General features: G+C 44.4%; 1 protein-coding gene across 1 annotated transcript in view; it reads left to right on the top strand.

The window, feature by feature from the left end:
- Positions 1-20,429, top strand: part of ANKRD29 (ankyrin repeat domain 29) — a 37,986-nt gene that overhangs the window by 6,606 nt on the left and 10,951 nt on the right. Inside the window, 5 exon segments of the mRNA XM_032467133.1 lie at positions 3,787-3,897; positions 7,981-8,079; positions 11,639-11,737; positions 14,372-14,470; positions 17,297-17,395. Coding sequence (XP_032323024.1) covers positions 3,787-3,897; positions 7,981-8,079; positions 11,639-11,737; positions 14,372-14,470; positions 17,297-17,395 — 507 coding nt within the window.

The raw sequence follows: 20,429 nt of genomic DNA, 5'->3' as shown, positions 1-20,429 counted from the left end.
GTCTCCTCCCTGCGGCTGCCCCAGGGGCCTTTCTACATTGCGTCACTGGTAGTCTCTCCCCACCTTAAAACCTCTCCTTGACTCTCCAGCGCCCACCAGGATAAGGTCCAGACTCCATCGCGTGGCACAGCAGGTCCTACCGCACCTCCTGTCCTCTCTCGCCTCACATCCTTCACTCCAGCCCTTCCGAGCTAGTGACGGTCCCCAGGATGCTCGGCGAGCTTCCTTGTCCTTCCTGCCTGGGATGCTCATTTCCTGCTGGCCCATAAAGCCATTGGCGCAGAGATCAAGGTTGACTGGTACCTCTAGTCCTAGCCCCTGGCCAGTGCCACTGTCCCTAGCACGGGCCAGTGACCAAGCAAATGAATTCTCCTGGACAGGGTTTTTAAAGGGCTGTGAGGACCTTGCATTTAGAGCTAGCATCTCCGAGTGTTTACCATCAAAGTGCATGTATGTATATTATCTCATTTATCCTCTAGCAACCCACGGCAGAGGGGCAGTCGGCCCTCCATGTCCACAATTTCTGCATCTGCAGATTCAGCCAACCACAAACCAAAAATATTTGAAAAAAATTCCAGAAAGTTCCAATAAAGCAAAACTTGCATTTGCTGCACACTGGCAACTGTTTACATAGCATTTACATTATATTAGGTATTATAAGTAAACTAGAGATGATTTAAAGTATACGGGAGGATGTGCATAGGTTATATGCAAACGCTGCCTCGTTTCACATAAGGGACGTGAGCATCCACAGATGTTGGTATCTGTGGGAGTCCTAGAACCAGTCTCCTGAGGATACTGAGGGATGACTGTACTACCATTAATATTATTATCTCCGCTTTACTGCAGCAGAGAGAAGTTAAATAACCTGCCCAAGGTCACTGAACTGGAAAGTAGCAAGGCCGGACTTGAACTCAGCAGTCTCTTACCCAAGATTGACTACTCTGTCATGCTTCCACCTCCCAGTAAATCAAGCCCTTGAGGGAAAATGAAATATTCACACCTTTTCCCCAGAGCTCAGTTTCTAGAACCTTATAGGAAGCCAGGATGCCTGGTCTGTGCAGGAGAGGTATCCCAGAGGCCATCCTAAAGGCAGGAGAGGCTCCTGGTTGGAGAGCTTGTTATGACAATAGAAATTTGTGGTTTGCAGATGGTTTTTGAAAGGTATTTGGGGTTAATGTGAAATAACAAAATCACTGAAAATGATTTACAATTTATTACTCTCAAGTTTTCATGTTTCAGGAAAAGCCAGCGGAGCTATTCCATGGTGCATATTAAATTATCTTCCTGATTCACCCTCCCAGACTTTATTTTGGCCTTGTGCAATCTCTCTATTAAAAGGGCATTGTTCTGGGGGGAAGGGTATAGCTCAGTGGTAGGGCACATGCTGAGTGTGCACGAGGTCCTGATTTATTATACAAGTCAGACCAGCCTTGCTGTTGCTTCTCCCACTTAAAACTATAATGTCAGACCCAGCCTGATGCAAAAGCCACCAACACTGGGTGTGGAAACTCCTGGGGCAGTAAAACTTACACCCTTGGGGAAAGCAAATTGTTCATCTGGAATTCAAGGTGATTTTTTTTTTCCCTCCTGAGCCAGGAAAGTATTCAAAGTATGTTTGTAATCCGCTTATCACTCCCTGCTCTGCCACGTTCCCATCCAAGAGCGCACAGGAACACGGAGTTGTGTGTGCGCTGAAGGGCTTCTGGAATGAAATCCTCACACCAGCAGGTGCTACCACCCCTCTGCTGCCCCTGGGCTTTCGTTTGTGTGACCCCGTGGAGCGGCTGAAATTGTTGGTGTGTGCTTTTTCACTCGGTGAAGGCGAGTCAGGTGTTGTTTGTGATACCTTATAGACAGAAGACATTGCACAGAAGGCCCTGTGGGTCATGTTGACTGAAAAAAAATGCACAACCTAAAAGTTGAGAGTTTTGTTTTATTCGGGGCACCTTCTGAGGACTCAAGCCCTGAAGGCAGCCTTTCAGATGGCTCTGAGACTGCTCCAAAGAGGCAGGGGAGGAGCCAGGATATATAGGAATTTTTGCAATAAAGACCGTGTAGTCAGAACATCAAAAGATTACTGTTAATGAGAACCAGATATCTCAAATTAAGGAATCTAGTGTTTTTCTATGTATGGGAAGGTGCAGAAGTCTGGGCTCATTGAAATCATTCCTTTGATACGCACCTTGCTATCTAGGGCCAGTATTCTGTTCTTTCCCTTCCTGAGGTCCCTCGAGGTGCACCGTTAGGGGTGGCTACAGAGGCCAGGCTGCCTGCTTGTCCCCATCCTGAATTCTCTCCAGTCCCCCAGAGGCAGCAGTAGCAGCTGATGGCTTGCTAGCTGTGGCATCCTTTACTGGTATGGCAGGCAACATTTTTCATTCACAGCCAGATAGGTGCTTTAAGCCTACTCCCAAAAAATCTTTGTTAAACAATTTGAATACTAGAAAATTTCCTGAGACCAGCAAAATTCTTTATTAGTACTGGTACTCTGAATTTAATTTTGCCTGTCGATTCTAAGTTTGTGAAGAAAAATGGATAGGAGAAAGGAAACCAGCATTTGTAAGCATGTATGATGTGTTGGGAACCAATACTAGCCAACTAACCCGCATCATTTAATCCTTACCATAAACTTCAAGGCAGGAAATGTGATCTCCATCTAAGCAAGAGGAAACCAAGACTCACCAGGGCCAAGTCTATTGCCCAGGGCTGGGGCTGAAACTGGAGCTGTCTGTTTCTGTCCTCTCCCCCGACCCCCACCATGAACTGTTCTCTTCAAATCCAAATCGATTTGTTTTAGAGAAGGAAATTGTGCTGCAGTCAGCTCTGCCACTCTGATTTTGAAGACCTGTTTTCCAGGTCTATTCCTTGTACAGTTGAGGTTCCAACGTTACCTTAGCAACTTTAAAATGACCCAGGAGTGAGCGTGGGATTAACAGATACAAACTACTACTCATAAAATAGATAAGCAACAAGTATTTACTGTATAGCACAGAGAATTATATTCAGTATCTTGTAATAACCTATGATGGGAAAATAATCTGAAAAAATTATATATATATAAATTATGTATGTATATATACAGACACACACAACAGAATCACTCTGCTGTACAGCTGAAATTAGCACATTATAAATCAACTATACCTCAATTTAAAATTTTTTTTAAAAAAATGACCCAGCAGTGGAGTGAAGGGCCCACAGGAGGACACATAACAGTGTCTTCTGCACAGAGTTCCTTTTTCTCAACAGAAACCTCTGGCAAGTTCCAGCTGAAACGAAGAAAATTAGGTGGAGGGAAAGTGAGGCATTTCCCCAGGCAGCTGGAATCAGATACAAAGTATTGAGGGCACCAAAAAGGTGCCACTAAACTCAGAATTGAGAGCCATTATCCTCTGTTTAGAGGTGAAGAGAGATTTGGGAACATTTCAGGGAGGAAATAGCATTTAAACAGAGCTGTGGCCTTGAAGGATGGGGGAAATTCATTTCAAGCAAAAAGGAAACTGAACAAAGACACGGAGGCAGGGAAGTGAGGACACTGATGGGAAATAGGGTATTAATAGTACTGGGTTATCAACAACACGGCTCCTCCTCACTGCCCCGTGGCTCAGGTGTCTGGTGTAAAACAGGGTGCATCCCCTAACCAAGCCTGCTCCAATCACCTGTTGCCGGAAGGGTACTCTTTCAAATGATAACGCGTATCTGGAAATTCTCCCTCTAGCATGGCGTTATACATCTGCATGCAAGTGGGCGATTTTAAGAGCCTGTTTCATTTTGCATCTGCAGAAGGAAACTCCGCTGGCCAACGCGGCGTTCTGGGCAGCGAGGAGAGGCAACCTGACTCTGCTCCGGCTGTTGCTGAACAGCGGCCGCGTGGACGTGGACTGCAGGGACAGTGTACGGCCCGAGCCGTGCGGTATACGCATGCGCGGCGCACGCCTCCCCTCCACCCCGCCGGCATGAGCGCCCCTTGGGAGCCCATTCCCTTTCCAGGGCTCATCCTCTCTTTCATGTGTTTGCTTGCTTTCTCGTTTTCAAAAAGGCCAATTACCAGGGTGAACTTAAAAACATACTGGGGAAACTGTGACACGTATCAAAGAGGGTGGCCACAATAGGGGAAGAGACACTTCACTGGGAATCAGAACTGGCAGCGTCCAAGAAGAAAAGGGTGTTTAGTCAAAGCATTCAAACCAACTGTGAAAGGTGAAAAGGTGCAGATAATTCGGGGCAGAGGTGGATGCAGGAGTTGGGTTTTTTTATACTGAGAGATGGAAGCCTCCACCCAACCTCTTATCCCTTCATCACCTTTGCAAACGTCAATACACTAATCGGGGATGAAGGCGAGCTAAAAACAGATACTGCTGCCCACCGGCAGGCATCACTCAGAGAGCCTTTCCCTCCCCAGCTGGAGGCAGTGATTTCTCTGTACTCAGCAGGGCTTCACCTCTCTGGGGACTCAGAGACCTCAGATGAGGAGAGAGTTGTTTTGACTTTAGGAATTAAAACTGTTTTCACAGGATCCTTACTGTTTTCCTGAAAACAGGGTGTGCCATTTCCAGCTTTTATTGCACAAGTTTGGTAAGTGACGTCAGCCGCCAGCCCCAATGAGGTACCCAAGATCACTCCACTTTGCCTCCTGGGGGCATTGGTGCGGGACACCTTGGGTTACACCTCCAGACCCACTTGTAACTTTGTCCAGCTGGCTCTGTGTCCCAGAGTCGGAACTGTATGGCCTGGCCGAGGCGACTCGCTTCATTCTGGCCTCCAGTTGGGTTTGGCCAATGGCAGTGTTGGCAGGAACCAGAGGGTGGGAGGACTGGGACGTTGGGGAGCCCGGTGCCTCCCCTGCCCCCGCTCCTGCTGGCAGCAGCGCTCTCACCCTCTCCGTCCTGGGAGCCACCACCTGTCCCTCGTGCCTTCGGGCCTGGGCAGGCACTGTTAGTAGCTCCCAGTTCTGTTCTTCGTGGTTTCCCTACATCCAGAACATAGCTTTATAAATAGTCTCTTTATTAAAATTTCTTTCCAGTTATCCCAGTTTGAATGTACCATCTGTTCTTTGCCTGGACCCAGAGTGACATGGGGTCTTGGGCGTCTGTGAACTGGCCATCCCATCTTACTTGGGTCTTGCTGGGCAGAACTGGAGTAGGAATGCCCAGTTTCAGTGTGGCCTCACCCCCTGACCATGTTGATGACCACTTTATTCCTTTTTCTTAAAGTCAACCTTTTTAGACACCCCTCTGACCATCTCCTGTCTTCCGGCTTCCCAGGACCACCTCCCAGTGCCACCCACCTGCATCCTGCCCGCCCCTGCCCCGGCCCTGCTGCCGCACCCCACACTCCCTGCCTTTCCCCATCAAGAGGTCACCTGTCTGACCACCTCCTTTCCACTCAGACTCACACTCTGACTCTGAGTGCTGGGTAGCCAGTAGCTATTTTTATTAAAAATTTTTGCTTCTATGAGCAGATGCTAGTATGTTTACAGGTTACTCCTCCTTGTTTAAAACAAAAAATCATTTTATCAGGAGCATTCTGGAGAAATGATTCCATAACCCAAAGGAGCGAGTCTATGTGATGGTCATTTCAGAGGGCTCATTTGTTTTGAAAGGGCCTCTAAGACTGGCAGTGGCAGAGGCAGGGAGATGTTTAGGGACAGTGCAGGCCTTTGTTCCCCTCCAGATTTCCCCGGGTGGCTATCTGCCTCTTCCACGCACCACCTGAAGGCGGGGGCCAGGTTCCGGGATTCTTTCTTCTGGTGGTCAGAGGCCTCTAGGCTAGCGTTGCCCTCACCAGTGGGGCCAGGCCCAGGATCACCCAGGACACCTGTGAGAGGTGCTAGGTGCAGGGAGAGTTCCAGGGGCTTTCCTGGGAATGGCTCCTAAGCTCAAGTGTGACCAAGTTCAAACGTTTCCAACCAACAGCCCGTAAAGAAAAAACACCTTGTCTCCAGGCCACCTGCCACACAGCAGAGCTCAGAATTGTCGGCACTCACTTGTCTCCATTCCTGGATTCATGCTGCCTTCACGTGACGTGTACCTCTTTTGGTTTGCTCATCCCTCTGACACACAGTTACCACAGGATGTGTGATGGAAGACGCCTTTGCCTTTAGTTGTGTGAATGCGTGTGTTTCACTGTCTTGTTTGTGTCTTCCCTGCGTTTATATCCAGTATATCCTCTGTTTACAATCAGCCCGTTTTAAGGTACAGTTAACATCAGACAATGAAGTGAAATAACCTTACTCTTTAGAGAATTAAAGTCAGTCAAACTCATAGGTTTTTGACTATAAAGTAAATATTTTTGTGTAGCTTCGTGCAGCAACGGATACCTCTTCTTTATTCTCTTCCTCCTTTGCCCCAACCTCTGACTTTGTCTCAGTTGACCATGATGCAGAAGTGAAGTACAATCTCTAAAGGAGCGTTTTTGTTCTTTGTTTCTTGCCTCTTCCCTTACTTGAAAATAGATGAGCCTAACATTTTTTCTTTTCTTTTTTAAATATCCAAGTTAAGTGCTCTGTGCTTCCTCTAGCTCATGATTGATTTGTAGTTTGACACCAGTGTGACCCATGATAAAAATATGTTCTCATCTCTCGTGTAAAGGATACATTCATAGCTTGTCTGTTCAGATGGGCTTTAAATCAAGGAATTGTCTCTCTGCATTCTGAATAAAAATTTTCTCACATTTGAGAGGAAGCTTGTTATCAGGTTTGCCACTCCAGTCTTAAAAAATGTGGAGGAAGGAGTTCAGCTGAGTAATGGATGGTTTAACTGACATGCAGGGTCTTACATTCAAATACCAAATGCGGTCACATTGGATAGAAGAATATCACAGGGCACTTATGTGAAGCCGTTAGCTTTTCTTGACTCTACTTGTACTTTTTATTTATTTCAAACAAGACTTCCCCAAAACTAGAATTGTTATTCATGCAAGTCAACAAAAGCCGAATAGTACCCTGACATTTACTAAGCCATCATACTATTATAATATCTAACACTTCCTGAATATTTAACATTACTATGCTAAACTGATTGCCCGAATTAGCTCTTTTTCTCATTTAATTTCATCAGGCAGATCCCATTTTACAGATGAGAAGGATGAGCCTTAGAAAGGTCAGATGGCCAGCCCAGAATCATACCTCAGTGACCACTCAACTATGCTGTCTTCCTGCAAAACTCCATGGATGTAAACAACAAGAGGCTTCTGAGTCACTTACCACCCCGTGCCTAGGGAGCCTTCCGCACGTGCAGAACCTCACGCTCTCTTGTCCGCTCCACAAGGGCAGGCTGCCGAATCCACAGAGGTGGTGGATTCAGATGACAGTTTCAAGCCCCTGAAAACAACTATAAATTAAATCACAAACGTCTCCTTGAATTGGAGGGGTTCGTATCAGTTGCATCTCAATTCCTTGAATCTTAAAGCTGACAAAGACCTTGGCGATCATCTCATCCAACTCCTCATTTTAAAGATGAGGTGAACGAGCCCCAGGAATTGGAAGCAGTGAGCCCCAGGTTACCCGCTGGTGCTGACAGAGGTGGGCCTGGGCCCCAAGGCTCCTGCCTCTTCTGTAGTCTCTCATCTCTTTACCTGAACCAGTTTGAAGGTAAAGACTTCTAAACTCAGAAAACCAGCTGGTGCCACTTAACCCATTTTTGTGCACTAATAACAATGTTTTGTCTCAGGAATCCTTTAACAGGAATCATAAAATGAGACCTTTACATCACTGCTGCCTCACAATGCAGTAACTGTGCTTCACTTGGACAGCGTTTCTGAGGGTAATGGAAGTAAGCGAATTTTTTAATTGAAAATTCCAGCCTCAGCAGTTTGTCACTCTGCTTTTTCCTGTCTGGTCTGCATTAGAAGATTATTCATGCAACAGTTGTAATTACTGCAGGAAATGCTGCGCTCAGCTCAGACGTGTCCTGAGTGGAGCTGACGTCTCTGGCATCGCAGGTCACCTGACTGTTCATCTGTCTCTCCTCCGTGCAGCATGGCACCACTCTCCTCATGGTCGCCTCCTATGCTGGGCACATAGACTGTGTGAGGGAGCTCGTTCTGCAGGGAGCTGACATCAATCTCCAGAGAGAGGTAGGTCAGGTTTTGCACCTGAATAAGAATAATGCAGGTGATGGCAAAGTATCCTTTCTTATGGGTGATTTTATTCCATTGCATATATATGCTGCATCTTCTTTATCCATTCATCTGTTGATGTGCACTTACGATGCTTCCATATCTTGGCAATTTTATATAATTATTTATATAATGTTGCTGTTAATAGCGGAGTGTATGTATCTTTTTGAATTAATTATTATTTTATGGTTGGCTTTATTCCTTTGATAACTATGTAAGTTTAAAAAGCTCTAAATGTTCTTAAACAGTGAACAGTACATATATGTAAATTTTAAAAATATGTGCAGTATATTGTGTGTCTATTTACATGCAGTATATTGTATATGTGCAGTCAGATTGTAGCAATTCTACCAAATAAAACCGAAAAAAAAAAAATACAGGTGACAGAGATGTGAAATTGTCACAGTAGTGAATTGCTGAGAAGGACTAGATAACAGTCTTCCCTCCAGATCCATGGGGCATTGGTTCCAGGACCGCCCCCCTATGGAACCAAAATCTCAATGCTCAAGTCCCTTATGAAAAATGGCATCATATTTGCATATAATCTACACACTTCTTCCCATATACATTGAACATCTCTAGGTTACTTATATTACCTAATACAGTGTAAATGTTTTGTAAATAAATGCTTTGCTGGTACATGGAGTACTCAGGCTTTGCTTTTTGAAACTTTCTGGAGTTTTTCTTTTTTTAATTATTTCTATCTATGGTTGGTTGAATCCATGGATGCGGAACCTGTGGATACAGAGGGCCGACTGTAATCATTGCTTTTTCCCCAGGGCCTTAAGTCCCAGATTGCAGACTGTATTGTGTGTAGATAAGGCCCAGGAAGTGATGCTGGTTGTACTTCAGCTGAACGTATCTGCTCAGCGTGTTGCATCTGACATAACCAAACCTCCAATCATATTCCTTAAACTCTCATGTATTTCGCCCTGAGCCTAAATCAGTTCTTCCTTCTTTTCTGGGGATGAGATGCTATAGAATTTACAAGATTTTCATAGTGATCATTATATTTTCAGAAGGATTGGGTCTCCAACCTGTTGTTAACAAGGCTCTCTTGCTAGACTATCTCACCTGTTGTTAACAAGGCTCTCTTGCTAGACTATCTCAGCCATCCTCACCAAACCGTGTTTTCCAAGAGCTTCTTTGACTGGCCATGAATTAAATAAGTTCTCCCCCAAAAGCCGTATGGTGAACATCGGGCTAGAATGTGAGCTGTTCCCTCACTTCATTGGAAGGCAATCTTGGGAATTCCATCTGGCCAGAGGCTCCATTCTCGGTCCAGTGCAGAGGAACAATGGGAGGCTGGGGATTTTTTTTTTTAATAAAAAATAAAAATTTATTTGGGGAAGGCTCTATATATTTTCAAGCCATAATAGGGTCTGCTGAGTTAAGGTTAATGGAGGCGCATCCACAGGTGTCACCTAGAGTGAATCTGACCTCTCAGTCCACAGCCACTCAGACCTGAGAAGGGCATCCTGGCTCCAAAGCAGACTGGAGCGCTTGGTTTTCCCTGATCCAGTCTCACCTAAGGGCCTGCCCTGCAATTGTTTCAGAATGGATGATTTGCCAACCAGACTTTCATCGAACAATACACCCCTTCTTCCAAGCTGGACGCCATCCCTCAGAGGAACAAATTAAGACGAAACCATGTGTGAGGGCTGCATGTTCATGGGGTATCTAGAAGTCCCTTCCACCTCCCCTCTGGGTGTCACCTTGGTAGAGTGACCCTTGATGGACAGAATCTGGGGCCTGGTGCCCTGTAGCCCGGGATCAGCAAGCCTGGTCTCTGAGAGGAGCAGTGCCAAGAGACCACAGCAGCTCCGTCCAGTCTTCTCCCAGACAGATAAGATCTTCTGAGCAATTTCCACAACACTGGATCATTGTTTTGGGTCATTTTCACTCCAGCAGCTGATTTTCTTCTGGAAGCAAAATGTTTGGGCCCATTTAGAATTATGCTTTAAAATTTCCCTAATCTTTTTGTTTTTCCTCTCTGCTTTCCGGTCTTTGTTTATTTGAACTTTCAAGAAAAGACAGATTTTCTCTAATAAAAACAACACAATCTGGATCTGCTTACTCAAAAACTTTATCCTGAAGGGCTAGTTCAACATACACAAAAATGTCTTAAGAACAGCAGAGAAAAGCTGGGAGAAGAAGAGAAACATTTGTTTGATTTCCAGCCAATGTATGTTTTTATGTTTATCCATTCAGTTCCAATTGTTCAACTAATGTTCTTGGAGATGGAAACTATTTTGTATTGAACCCAGTGTGCCTGGTTTAGAGGTAACCTAAATGTGTGGCTCAAATAACGATGGCGTGTAAGTGCCCAGTGATCTGTTGAATTCCCCAAGGCCAGGCCAGTTTGGGACAATAGAGCCAACGAGAGGCCCGGACCTCAGCCGCATGCTTTGGAGGCTGAAAGAGTGTGCCTGGCAGGGCTAGGAAACCAATGCTTAGAGTACACTTCTTCCTTGGTTCGCGTGTAATCCGTTTTGCAATATCAGAATATTTGTCTCCTGAAAAAGTATCTGCCATCGTTTGCTCTGGCTGGCTTGTCTAGACACACAGAAGTTTGCTGGGGAGACAACTGGAAGCTGATGGTCCTGAAAGGCCATCTCCCTGGAGAATCAGCAGTATTGGCGGAGTAAACTCACAGCTGTAGGCGCTGCACGTGCAGGGGTCATGAAGCCCAGGGTCTCCGGAGTGAAGCCCGCGTGCTTAAGACCTTGACTCACATTCCAGACTGGAGTCCAGCTCCTGTCGTCTGCCGATTGCTGTGTTCCTGTGCACAATTAATAGTATTTACGTTCCAAAATTGGTTCAAATGGCTCTAGGTAGAATTTTTGAAATTAATGTATCCAAAAAGCCTATTGAAAAACAAATCCTTTCTCTTAATGAAGAAACAACTCCCAGAAATGACCCCTGTTTGTCTCTAAAATTCATGTCTATTAAGAAGATGAGAGGCCAGAAAATTCAAAGTGTCTGCAGGGTCGTATTCTCTCTCTCTCTGGAGGCTCCGGGGAGAGTTCACTCTTACCTCTTCCAGCTTCTGGTACCTGTTGACGTTCCTTGACTTGTGGTCCCATCACTCTCATCTCTGCCTCTGTGGTCTCGTTGCCTCTTCCTCTTCTCTGTGTCAGGTATCCCTCTGCCTCACTCTTACAAAGACACTTGTCATTGGACTTAGTGCCCACCAGGACAAGCCAGAGTAAGGACCTTCTCTTAAAGTCATTACCTTAATCACACCTCTTGGCATGCAGGATAATATTCACAAGTTCCAGGAATTAGGAGAGGACCTAGCTTTTGGGGGGTCCACCAGTTGTCCCATTACACCAAAAATAAAGTTTTCCTTTCAACTTGTCACTTATTGGAACAAGGAATACAGTCTGTTTAAATGTAGCCCCTTCCTAGGCAAGAAGTTTATATGCAAGGATATTGATTTGTTTTGTTTGCAGACACATAGGTCAAATGTAACGTAACCCAATGTCTTTAAGACCAGTCTCTCTTTCCCTCCCAGTCAGGTACAACTGCCCTGTTCTTTGCTGCCCAACAAGGACATAATAACATCGTGAGATTTCTCTTTGAATTTGGAGCATCCACTGAATTTAGGACCAAAGTAAGAGAATTTTCTTGATTTCATACCCTGTTGAAGAATTTTAGCAGTCATGAGAATTCATTTTTCTTCACCCATAGTAAGAATTTATGTTTGCTTTTTACAAGAATTTCGAGCCTATGAAGGTGGGTTTCACAAATGAAGTTCCTTGTAATGATTCAGGGTGAGTCTTAGGAATTCAATTCAAAATATGACAGTTTTACTCTGGGCTCACAACTGGAAAATTTGATGGGGGGTATTACTTAGATACTGGTAGCTTTCTACTCTGGGACACTAAGTTTTGTTACATATCTGAGATGTGTATCTGAGGTATTTCTAAGGAGGATGATTTGGCGGGCAGTTTACTTTCTGAGATGTCTTCGCTAAAATATGTAATACATGATTGCAGTTTATCTAGTTGAGCAAGGAGTTGTGGTTCTTCCTCAAAGAAGTCATTGAGTCCTCGTATTTAACGTATGGGTAAGAAAACTGAGGCTGCAGAGAGATCAATTTTGGGTTCACAATGATTTTTCATGATAATGTTTTGTAGAAGAAGTTAAACAGCTATCCCATTTTTGTAATTGTCACCTTATTTCTGGTCTAGTCATAACAAAAAAATTCCTGAAAATTTGCCCTAGTTGGAAACTTTTTTAAGTTTTCTTAATTCATGTTATGTGACCTTTTGATATCAAGGGAGTTTCCAGTGGCTTTTTTTTTTTTTCTGTAAATGCTGTTAAGTAGATGTGAATTTCACATAGGGTTTCTGTCTTCTCTAAAACCTGCTGTCAGACTGTTCATGCCCCCAAACATGCTGAATATAACAGACGTAATCCAAAATACATGTGGATACATATTTTATATTAATTTGCATTTTATTTTTGGTTGTAAAGTGATACAACCGAAAATAAAAAGTAAAGTTCTATCAACCTCAGACTCAACTCTAAGTCGAAATGATCAGGTGTGACCAGATGGCGGCTTCGTTCTTCTTGGCTACCAAGCTAATGCTGGCCTCTGTACATGAGCCAGTCTGCACTGTCCCCGAATCCATGGAGCATGGGGCCCAGGGTGAGCAGCTCCACGTGTGTCCTTTAGGTCCACTGCGGGTGGCCAAGAGCTTTCCCTGGGAAGAAGACCCATGTCGGGAGGCTTTGAGTTTTAATAAGATCCTGTCTTCGCATCTGGCTTTGTGTCAATGACTTTTCTCATTGTAATTAAACCTACATCCCCAAAGTGTGCTTTTAAAGAGAAATGTATCAGCTCTTCCATGACGATCGTCGTGTTTTATCTGTTCTCTAAACCCGCTAGGCGAAGAGCTGGGAAAACTGACACAAGAAAACTTGGAAACCCTGGTGCTCATTGCTGCTATTAAGCAGTTTCTTGGTGCCCACCCCTCCCCCAACCCATCCCCCTCCCCCATCGCCCACAACCCACATCCACCCTGCCACCGGCTGCAGCCCGCCAGTCTCTCCCTTCCATTCCCCTCCCTTTGAAACACAGCTCTTCCACACCCCACAGCCCAGCCTCTCTGAAGCCTTTGTCAGCTGTGTGCATCCCCCAGGATCTTGGCTGCCTGTGGATCCAGGACGCCTTACAGCAGTCTTTCTCCGTGTGAGGGCCACCTGCCACCTGCACCTTACAGTCACCTCACGCAACTGGTCAAAAGCCTATTTCTGGGCCTCCGTCCAGACTTACTGAATCAGAGAGTGGGGCTCTGAGGGGAGGCATTCTGAATAAACACTCTACGCCCAAATTTAGAAACCACACAATCTTATATTTATGATTTGTATTTTAGAACCAGATTCCACGTTCTTCCTTGATGCATAATTAGCTCAGATGTCCACATACCAATCACAGAGCCAAACACGCAGCACAGCAGTCCTTGGTGGGGAAAGGGAACACCTCGGCCTGGCACCTGAGAAAACCGTTAAGGGTTTCAGTTGACCACAGACTCAGTGAGTCAGTAGTGTGGTGTGGTTGGCATAAATGCTAATTCAAATTTAGCCTGCAGAGATAAAAGTAGAGCAGATGGAACCAAGTAACCTCTCATTCCACATCAGACCGCACCTACTTTCCAGTGCTCTGTTTAGTCCTAGGGCCACATTGAGACCTGGACCAATTAGCACACGTTCAAAGGAAAATGCTACGTAGTAGGGTGAGAGGACGTGGGTTTCCCGTCTCCGTGCATGCAGACCTTGTCCCGGGAAGGCGGTTCCCCCACAGGGTTACTCCCTGAAAACACCTTAGTCTCAGAGGCCTACAGCTGGGTGGAACCACAGAGAGATGCCAACATTTGTCAGTCGGGTCTCTGGCCAGAAGCCACAGGAGACACGATTGGTACAGAGTTTCTGTTCTTTGTTTCCTTTATTGCGAGGCAGATTGATGATTCTGCACTTGACACGAGGCGTTCCTAAATTAACCCTAGTAACTTAGACAAATAACTGTAATATAGCTCGAGCAAGTCACCCAGTGTACAGTGTAACGCACTTCTAAAGATGAACTCTGCCACGGTTATAAAGAAAAGGTAAAACAAAGAGGAAAAGTGAGTTTGTTATGATGTGTGGGAAATTCTTCTCCAAAGTTCTCACGTATGAGGAGTGTCTTCTTGATAAGTTGGTGCCTGCACTGTTTCTGATGCATTTATACTTTGCATGACCACAGGACGGGGGCACTGCCCTGTTGGCCGCCAGTCAGTACGGGCACATGCAGGTGGTGGAGACCTTGCTGAAACACGGAGCCAACATCCACGACCAGCTTTATGTGAGTGCATTTCAGGGGGGCTTTAGGGAGACACTCACTCCTTCCTTCATCACACACGCTGCTGTCGTCCAAATTCTGACGCCAGAAGTGGCATCTGAGACATTGAGGGAAAAAGATAGTTAACCGGGTGAGCTTTTTCTGTGCAGAAACCACATAATCTTGTGTACGCACCTTGCTCTGCCCTCTTAAATCTCTTGCACGTATGAGATATTTTATCTACCTGTGCAGTTAAAAACTTTAAAGATCATGTAATACATAATTATTCATAACATGACAAGCTCAGCGTATGGACTTGCTGAACACCAAAATAAATTCTCCTGTTGTAGTTATTTGGGAGGGAGAGCCCCCCCAAAAAGAGAAATCAAGTTATTTGGAAGAGAAGTGAGGCTGGGTGGATGAAGACCTGTGGAATACATGCACCCACTGACCTTGAAAGGCACCCACTGCCGGTGTGGGTCTGTTTGCAGCTAATTGGCAATTAGCACTTTACCCAAGCACTTCTAATTATCGCCATAATTCCAGAGGATTTATGGAAAATATTATTCTGGTTTTGGAGGAAAAAAATAAAATATGGGGAGATGAAGTGACTTACAGAGTCTCATGGGAAGGAGCAGAGAATTCCTGCGTCCAGTTATCTGGGACCCGTGTTTTAGGCTGTTGTACCACTAGACGTCAGCCCTGTGCCTAGGGGGCGCTATACTTTCATAGATGTGTACTGAGATGTGTAGGTGTGAACTTTTACGTTTGAACACCCTTTCCAGAGTTTACACGGATACCTCTGATGAATCCCAGACCTCTGTGACGTTCACAGGAACCTTACCCTCTGCACTTAAAAATCCGTAACACTCCTTGAGCCCATGGCATTCCTGGGTCAATGGCTGAACTCCTTGACAGTGGTCTGAAGGAGTGATTCTCAACTCTGGCTGCCCCCTAGGGAGCTTCCTGGGCCCACCCCAGACCAACTAAGCTGGAGTCTCTGAGGGCACAGCCTGGGCACCAGGTGGTTCTGACATGTGGTCACGTCTAAGCAGCAGAGGTCTACAGTTTTGTGTCTCTTGGGCTGAAGATGGTGGAGCTGAGAGTGCGTGTGAGAATATGTATGTGCAGGCTGACTAGGAAGAGCCCCAGCCTTTGGAAAAGGAAAATGAGTTGTAATTCTCAGAGCCTTACCATGAGTAGTCAGCAATCCAAATTGACTATGGCTATAGAACTTGCCCTGTTAGATGGCATTCTTCCATAAGGCTCATTGAGGTGGCACTTGATTTTAGAGTTTGGGGAGAGCTCATTCCCGTGGTAAATTCCTCTCTGTTATAAGGTGACCTGAAAATTTCATGCACTAGAACTTCCATTTTATGTTAAGGCTTTTACCCTTACCCAAACAGTCCAAATATAGATGTTTGCATTAACAGCAATTGAAATATAGGGTGGGAGTAGGGGGCAGGATGTCAACGATTCCTGAAAACTTCTAGGAACAGAAATTTGTAATGCACAGTAAAAGAAAGAAATCCAATGCATTGGAGATCCATTTTTGGCAAATTCCTAAGAGTTATCACCACCAAGGGCATTGGAAGACTTTCCATGGCAACACAGTGAGGAGCAGTTGGAAATTGTATCCCCATATCAAACAGCTGCTGAAAAATCTGTCCAGGCAGAGTAACTTTTTAATGATCGCCCTGAGGGGAGTCTGGCAGCTCAGCCGACACCCACAGGAAACCCAGCACCCTCTGCCTGGTTGGACTTGCAGGGAAGGTGCTTTAAGCATGTGATTAGTGTTCACGAGACGGGAGAGGTGGTAATTAGCTGAGTTAGCCGAGTGTTTCCCACTACAGATGCTTGAGTTTTCCATGCGGTCTGAGAGTAAGGGGGCTCACCCTGTCCTGTGAGTGCGATCTGTGTGAAGTGAGCATCTGGGAGGAGGCATGCTCTCAACTGATCGATGTATTTGCTGAAATTACTCAATGACATGTCTTCAAGAAAAAAGAAAAGCCCAGAAGATGTAGGCACCCAGTTAATAAGAAAACTAAAGAAAATCGGAAACAAGCACTTGCTGTGGGCTTTTATGCGGGATGGCTTAGTTGTGTGGATAGGCATTGTTGGTGCCTGCTGGGCTGGCAAGGAGACAGTTCACGGACGTTTTTACTTGGGGAGGCATTCTGAAAGCATCTTGTGTTTTAAAGCTTAGAGAAACTGCATGTTGAAGGAATGTGGGTAAGGGAGCACGAGAGAGGAAGGAATAAAGAGTATATAATAAAGGACACTTTTCATTACTGACTCGTGAAAGCACACAAAATAGATTTGGGGGATTTGTTTGGTTTTTGTTTTTTATTAACAGACTTTTATTTTTTGTTTATGTTTTTTAAAGAACACTTTGCTCTTAGTGACAAAAGAATTGCAATGGAAAATTGTATTAAAAGTATGTGTTTTTTAATCTAACTAAAAAGGGGGTGGCCTCTGAAGATCATGCCACAGAAGCGGAAGGCAGCTAATGAGAAGTCTACACAGGCAGGAGAAAAATGATGACTGGCTATTTGGAAAACCTGAGTTTTCCAACTAGATGTGTCATAAGTTCAGTGACCAAGATTTTGTATAGTGAACAGTCATTACATATATTGTAACTCAGCCTTATGAAACTATTTAAAACTTTCCTTTCAGCCTGTCTTAGTGTGACATTCTAGAACCATTCTTCAAATAATAAAACACTAACCACATGTGAAAAAAAGGGGGGAGGAACAGAAAATTGTATTAAATACATATTTTTAAATTGAATTTCTTTTATAATAAATGTGAAAAATGATTTGTTAACACTTGCAATTTGCTGTCTGTCAGGATGGAGCCACCGCACTCTTCCTGGCTGCCCAAGGGGGTTACTTGGATGTGATTCGATTACTGTTGTCTTCAGGAGCAAAAGTCAACCAGCCCAGGCAGGTAATGGTCACGTGTGCGCGGAGCCGTGGGAGGGAGAGCCTGCCGGCCTGGGGCACCCCCTGCCTAAGATCACCAGTCAGCTCTGGGCGTCTTTAAATCCTTTGCCTCTGGATGAAAGTTCATCTTTGATTAGGGTTTCTCCTGTCCTTTGCTTTGGGCTTGCCCGAAGGCCTCTGAAATCAGGCTGACCATTCAGTATTTCTGAAACTGGGTGTTTGGTGTCTGAGGTCAAGTACACACTCTGCCACCTCCTGTTCAAATCGATTATGGCTGCAATGAAATCAGGAGAGTAGCCTAGGACGTAGGTAAGGAGAAGCTGGTCAGGCAGCCCTGCCCCGCCCAGTCCCTCTGCTGACACTCTGCCTTACCTCTAACCCACCACCTGTTGTGCTGAACCAAAGAGGAGCCCGTCTTGTTGGAATCATTACCGGGTTCTGTACCTTCATCTGTCACCAATTGCAGCACTATTGAGACTCCGTTTACCAAAAGCAAGATGTTATCTGGCAAATCAATTAACTGAGACTGAAAGGAACAGAACTACAAGGTAATACAGGCTGCCTTCATAAACAGTAAAGAACCTCCCAATGTAAGGCTTTATAATTAGCTTCTCTTATATAGGATCTATTTCTGCACTAATTAGTTTGCTTTTAATAAACCATTTCAGAGTAAGGTAGCATTACTTTAAAGGTAGTTTTCTAAGGAAAAATCAAGCTGATTTTTTTAACCAGTAAATGACATGCGGGCAGATTCCCACGGCATCATGACTTGTGGGAAGGCCCACCTGCTACCTAATGCATAGCTGTGGGAACATTATGGTTGGTCTGAGCTCTTGCCCACAGGCTCCTTCAATCTTTAAAAATCCAAGTGCATGAGGAACCTGAGAAAATAAAGAGACTTTGGGCAAAGTGGACTTGAGGTCAGGAATCCTGAGTTCTAGGTTCCGCTCTGCCAGTAACTAGCGGTGTGGTTTTGAACAAGTAAGTCAACCTCTCTGGACCTCTGTTCCTTCATCTGAAAATTAGAAGGCTGGACAGGATGATCCTGATAACATCGTCAAGCTCCCAAATTTTTGACAATTGTTTTATTCACTGTTCAGTCAGTATCTCTTGAGCACTTATGTGTCAGACACTACTATGACTGTAAGGTCATATTTTTTAGGATTTTAAAAATATTCTTAGGTTTGGACAGACCCAGGAATACTTCTGGTAATGGAAACTTCTAGAAAAAGTAGCACTTCCTTACCTGCTGATGTTGATGTTTGGGAATTGGAATTTAGTGTTTTCTTGTTGTTCCTTGTTTTGAAGTTGTTGATTGATTCTGAGTCAGAGGTTCATTTTATTAAAACTAATAAAAAAAATTGGTTATTTTTAGGTTGCATAAGTTTGATTTGGAGGCCATTCTTGAGGCTACCACTGTGAATTTAGAATTGAGATTATCAATATGATCAAGTCTCTCTGTACATCTGGCACTTTGAAAAATCTATTTGTAAAATAAGTTGCATTATTTGTATACCTTAGGTACAGTTTGTAAAACACCAAGTTGACATAAGAGATGATATTACAAATGTTGCCTGGATTGTATCCATTTAAATCTAAATTGAGTCATGAGACGACAGTAAAGCCAAGCAGTTAAAGAGTGAACCAGCAGTGCCGTGGTCGTCACAACACGCCACAGCTGTTCTTCATTCCTCAGGAGTGAGGATAACCTGGGCAAAGTGGATGACTCAGCCTGGGAGTGGGAGGGCCCCACCCTCCGGCCAAGAAGCAAGTGACCTGCCTTTTTAAAGACTGCATCTAATGCGGTTGTTCGGAATTGTGAGAGTCCAGCCCTGAGAAGATTGTTATGTAGGAAGAGGTGTTTTATACAATAAGAACTGCTTTGGCCGGGGAAAGTGATGAAATTTTGCCTTTTCATAGACTACACTAACCCCTTTGTACTCTCAAACTATGATCGTTTTACTACCTTCCACAAGCTTGTAATTAAAGGTTATCTAGCCAGGTCAGACTAGTCCAAAATCTGTCTTGTCTGAAAGAGTAAACTCTGTGTATTTAATTTCCGTTCCAGGAAAACGAGAACTGTCATAAATACAGCAAAAGTGGTATCTGTCACCACTGACTTTGTCACAAGTTATGAAGGGGTTAAAAAAAAAAGGCTGATTAAATGTTTCCATTAAGGGGGAAGGGTATAACTCTGGTAAAGTGTGTGCTTAGCATGCACGAAGTTCTGGGTTCAATCCCCAACACCTTCATTAAAAAATTTTTTTAAATAAATAAACCTAATTACCTCCCCCTCCAAAACAAACAAACTAAATAATTTTTTTTAAGTTTCCTTTAAAATGGCCTGCACAATGCAGAACGTTATACAGGTAGGCCATTTGGAAGCCAGTGTTTTATTCTGAAATCTCAGCCAACACGTTGAATCACTGTCAGAAAATTCTTGAATTTATAAAATAAGGGCAAGGATATCTGCCTGGTTTCGTGTCTTAATATTTTTAGATAAATCTGATTTCTAATTTTTGTTGTGCCATCCTGTGGAGCCCTGACATGTGGTACGCTGTCACAGGATGTTAACGAAGTTGCACGGAAATTATTCACCTGACATTTGATCTGAGCTGCAGGGAATCTGTACAGTAGTAGGAATGGCTTTTCCTTCCATCACTGAGGAATTAACTGAAAACCTTCTTAGTACTCTTATGAGAAGGAATCGTAATCACAAATCAAGTCATAGGCAGATTCTTGGAAAAAGTAAGTTCTTGATTTGAAGCTTGAAAAAGTGTCTCTTCTCAGTTGTCTCAGATAAAGCGGTCAGGAGTCACAGAGGTCAGTGAAGTCCAGTCAGCCTCAAGCCTCATTTTCAGTTCTTTCTGTGCATCCTCACCATGTAGAGCTAATACATGTCAAACCTTTTTAATCACTCGCTGAGGTGGCTGATGAGTCTGTTTTTCTGTCAACAAAATGCTTTGATGTACACTTTTCCCAACTCAACTCACGCAGCTTACTGAAACAATGCTTTTATAGAGTGGCGAAGCTCTGGC

This window comes from Camelus ferus, chromosome 24, assembly GCF_009834535.1.
Source record: "Camelus ferus isolate YT-003-E chromosome 24, BCGSAC_Cfer_1.0, whole genome shotgun sequence".
In the NCBI taxonomy this organism is placed as follows: domain Eukaryota; kingdom Metazoa; phylum Chordata; class Mammalia; order Artiodactyla; family Camelidae; genus Camelus; species Camelus ferus.
The sequence above is the reverse complement of the archived record's forward strand: the minus strand, read 5'-3'. Positions and strand labels throughout refer to the sequence as shown.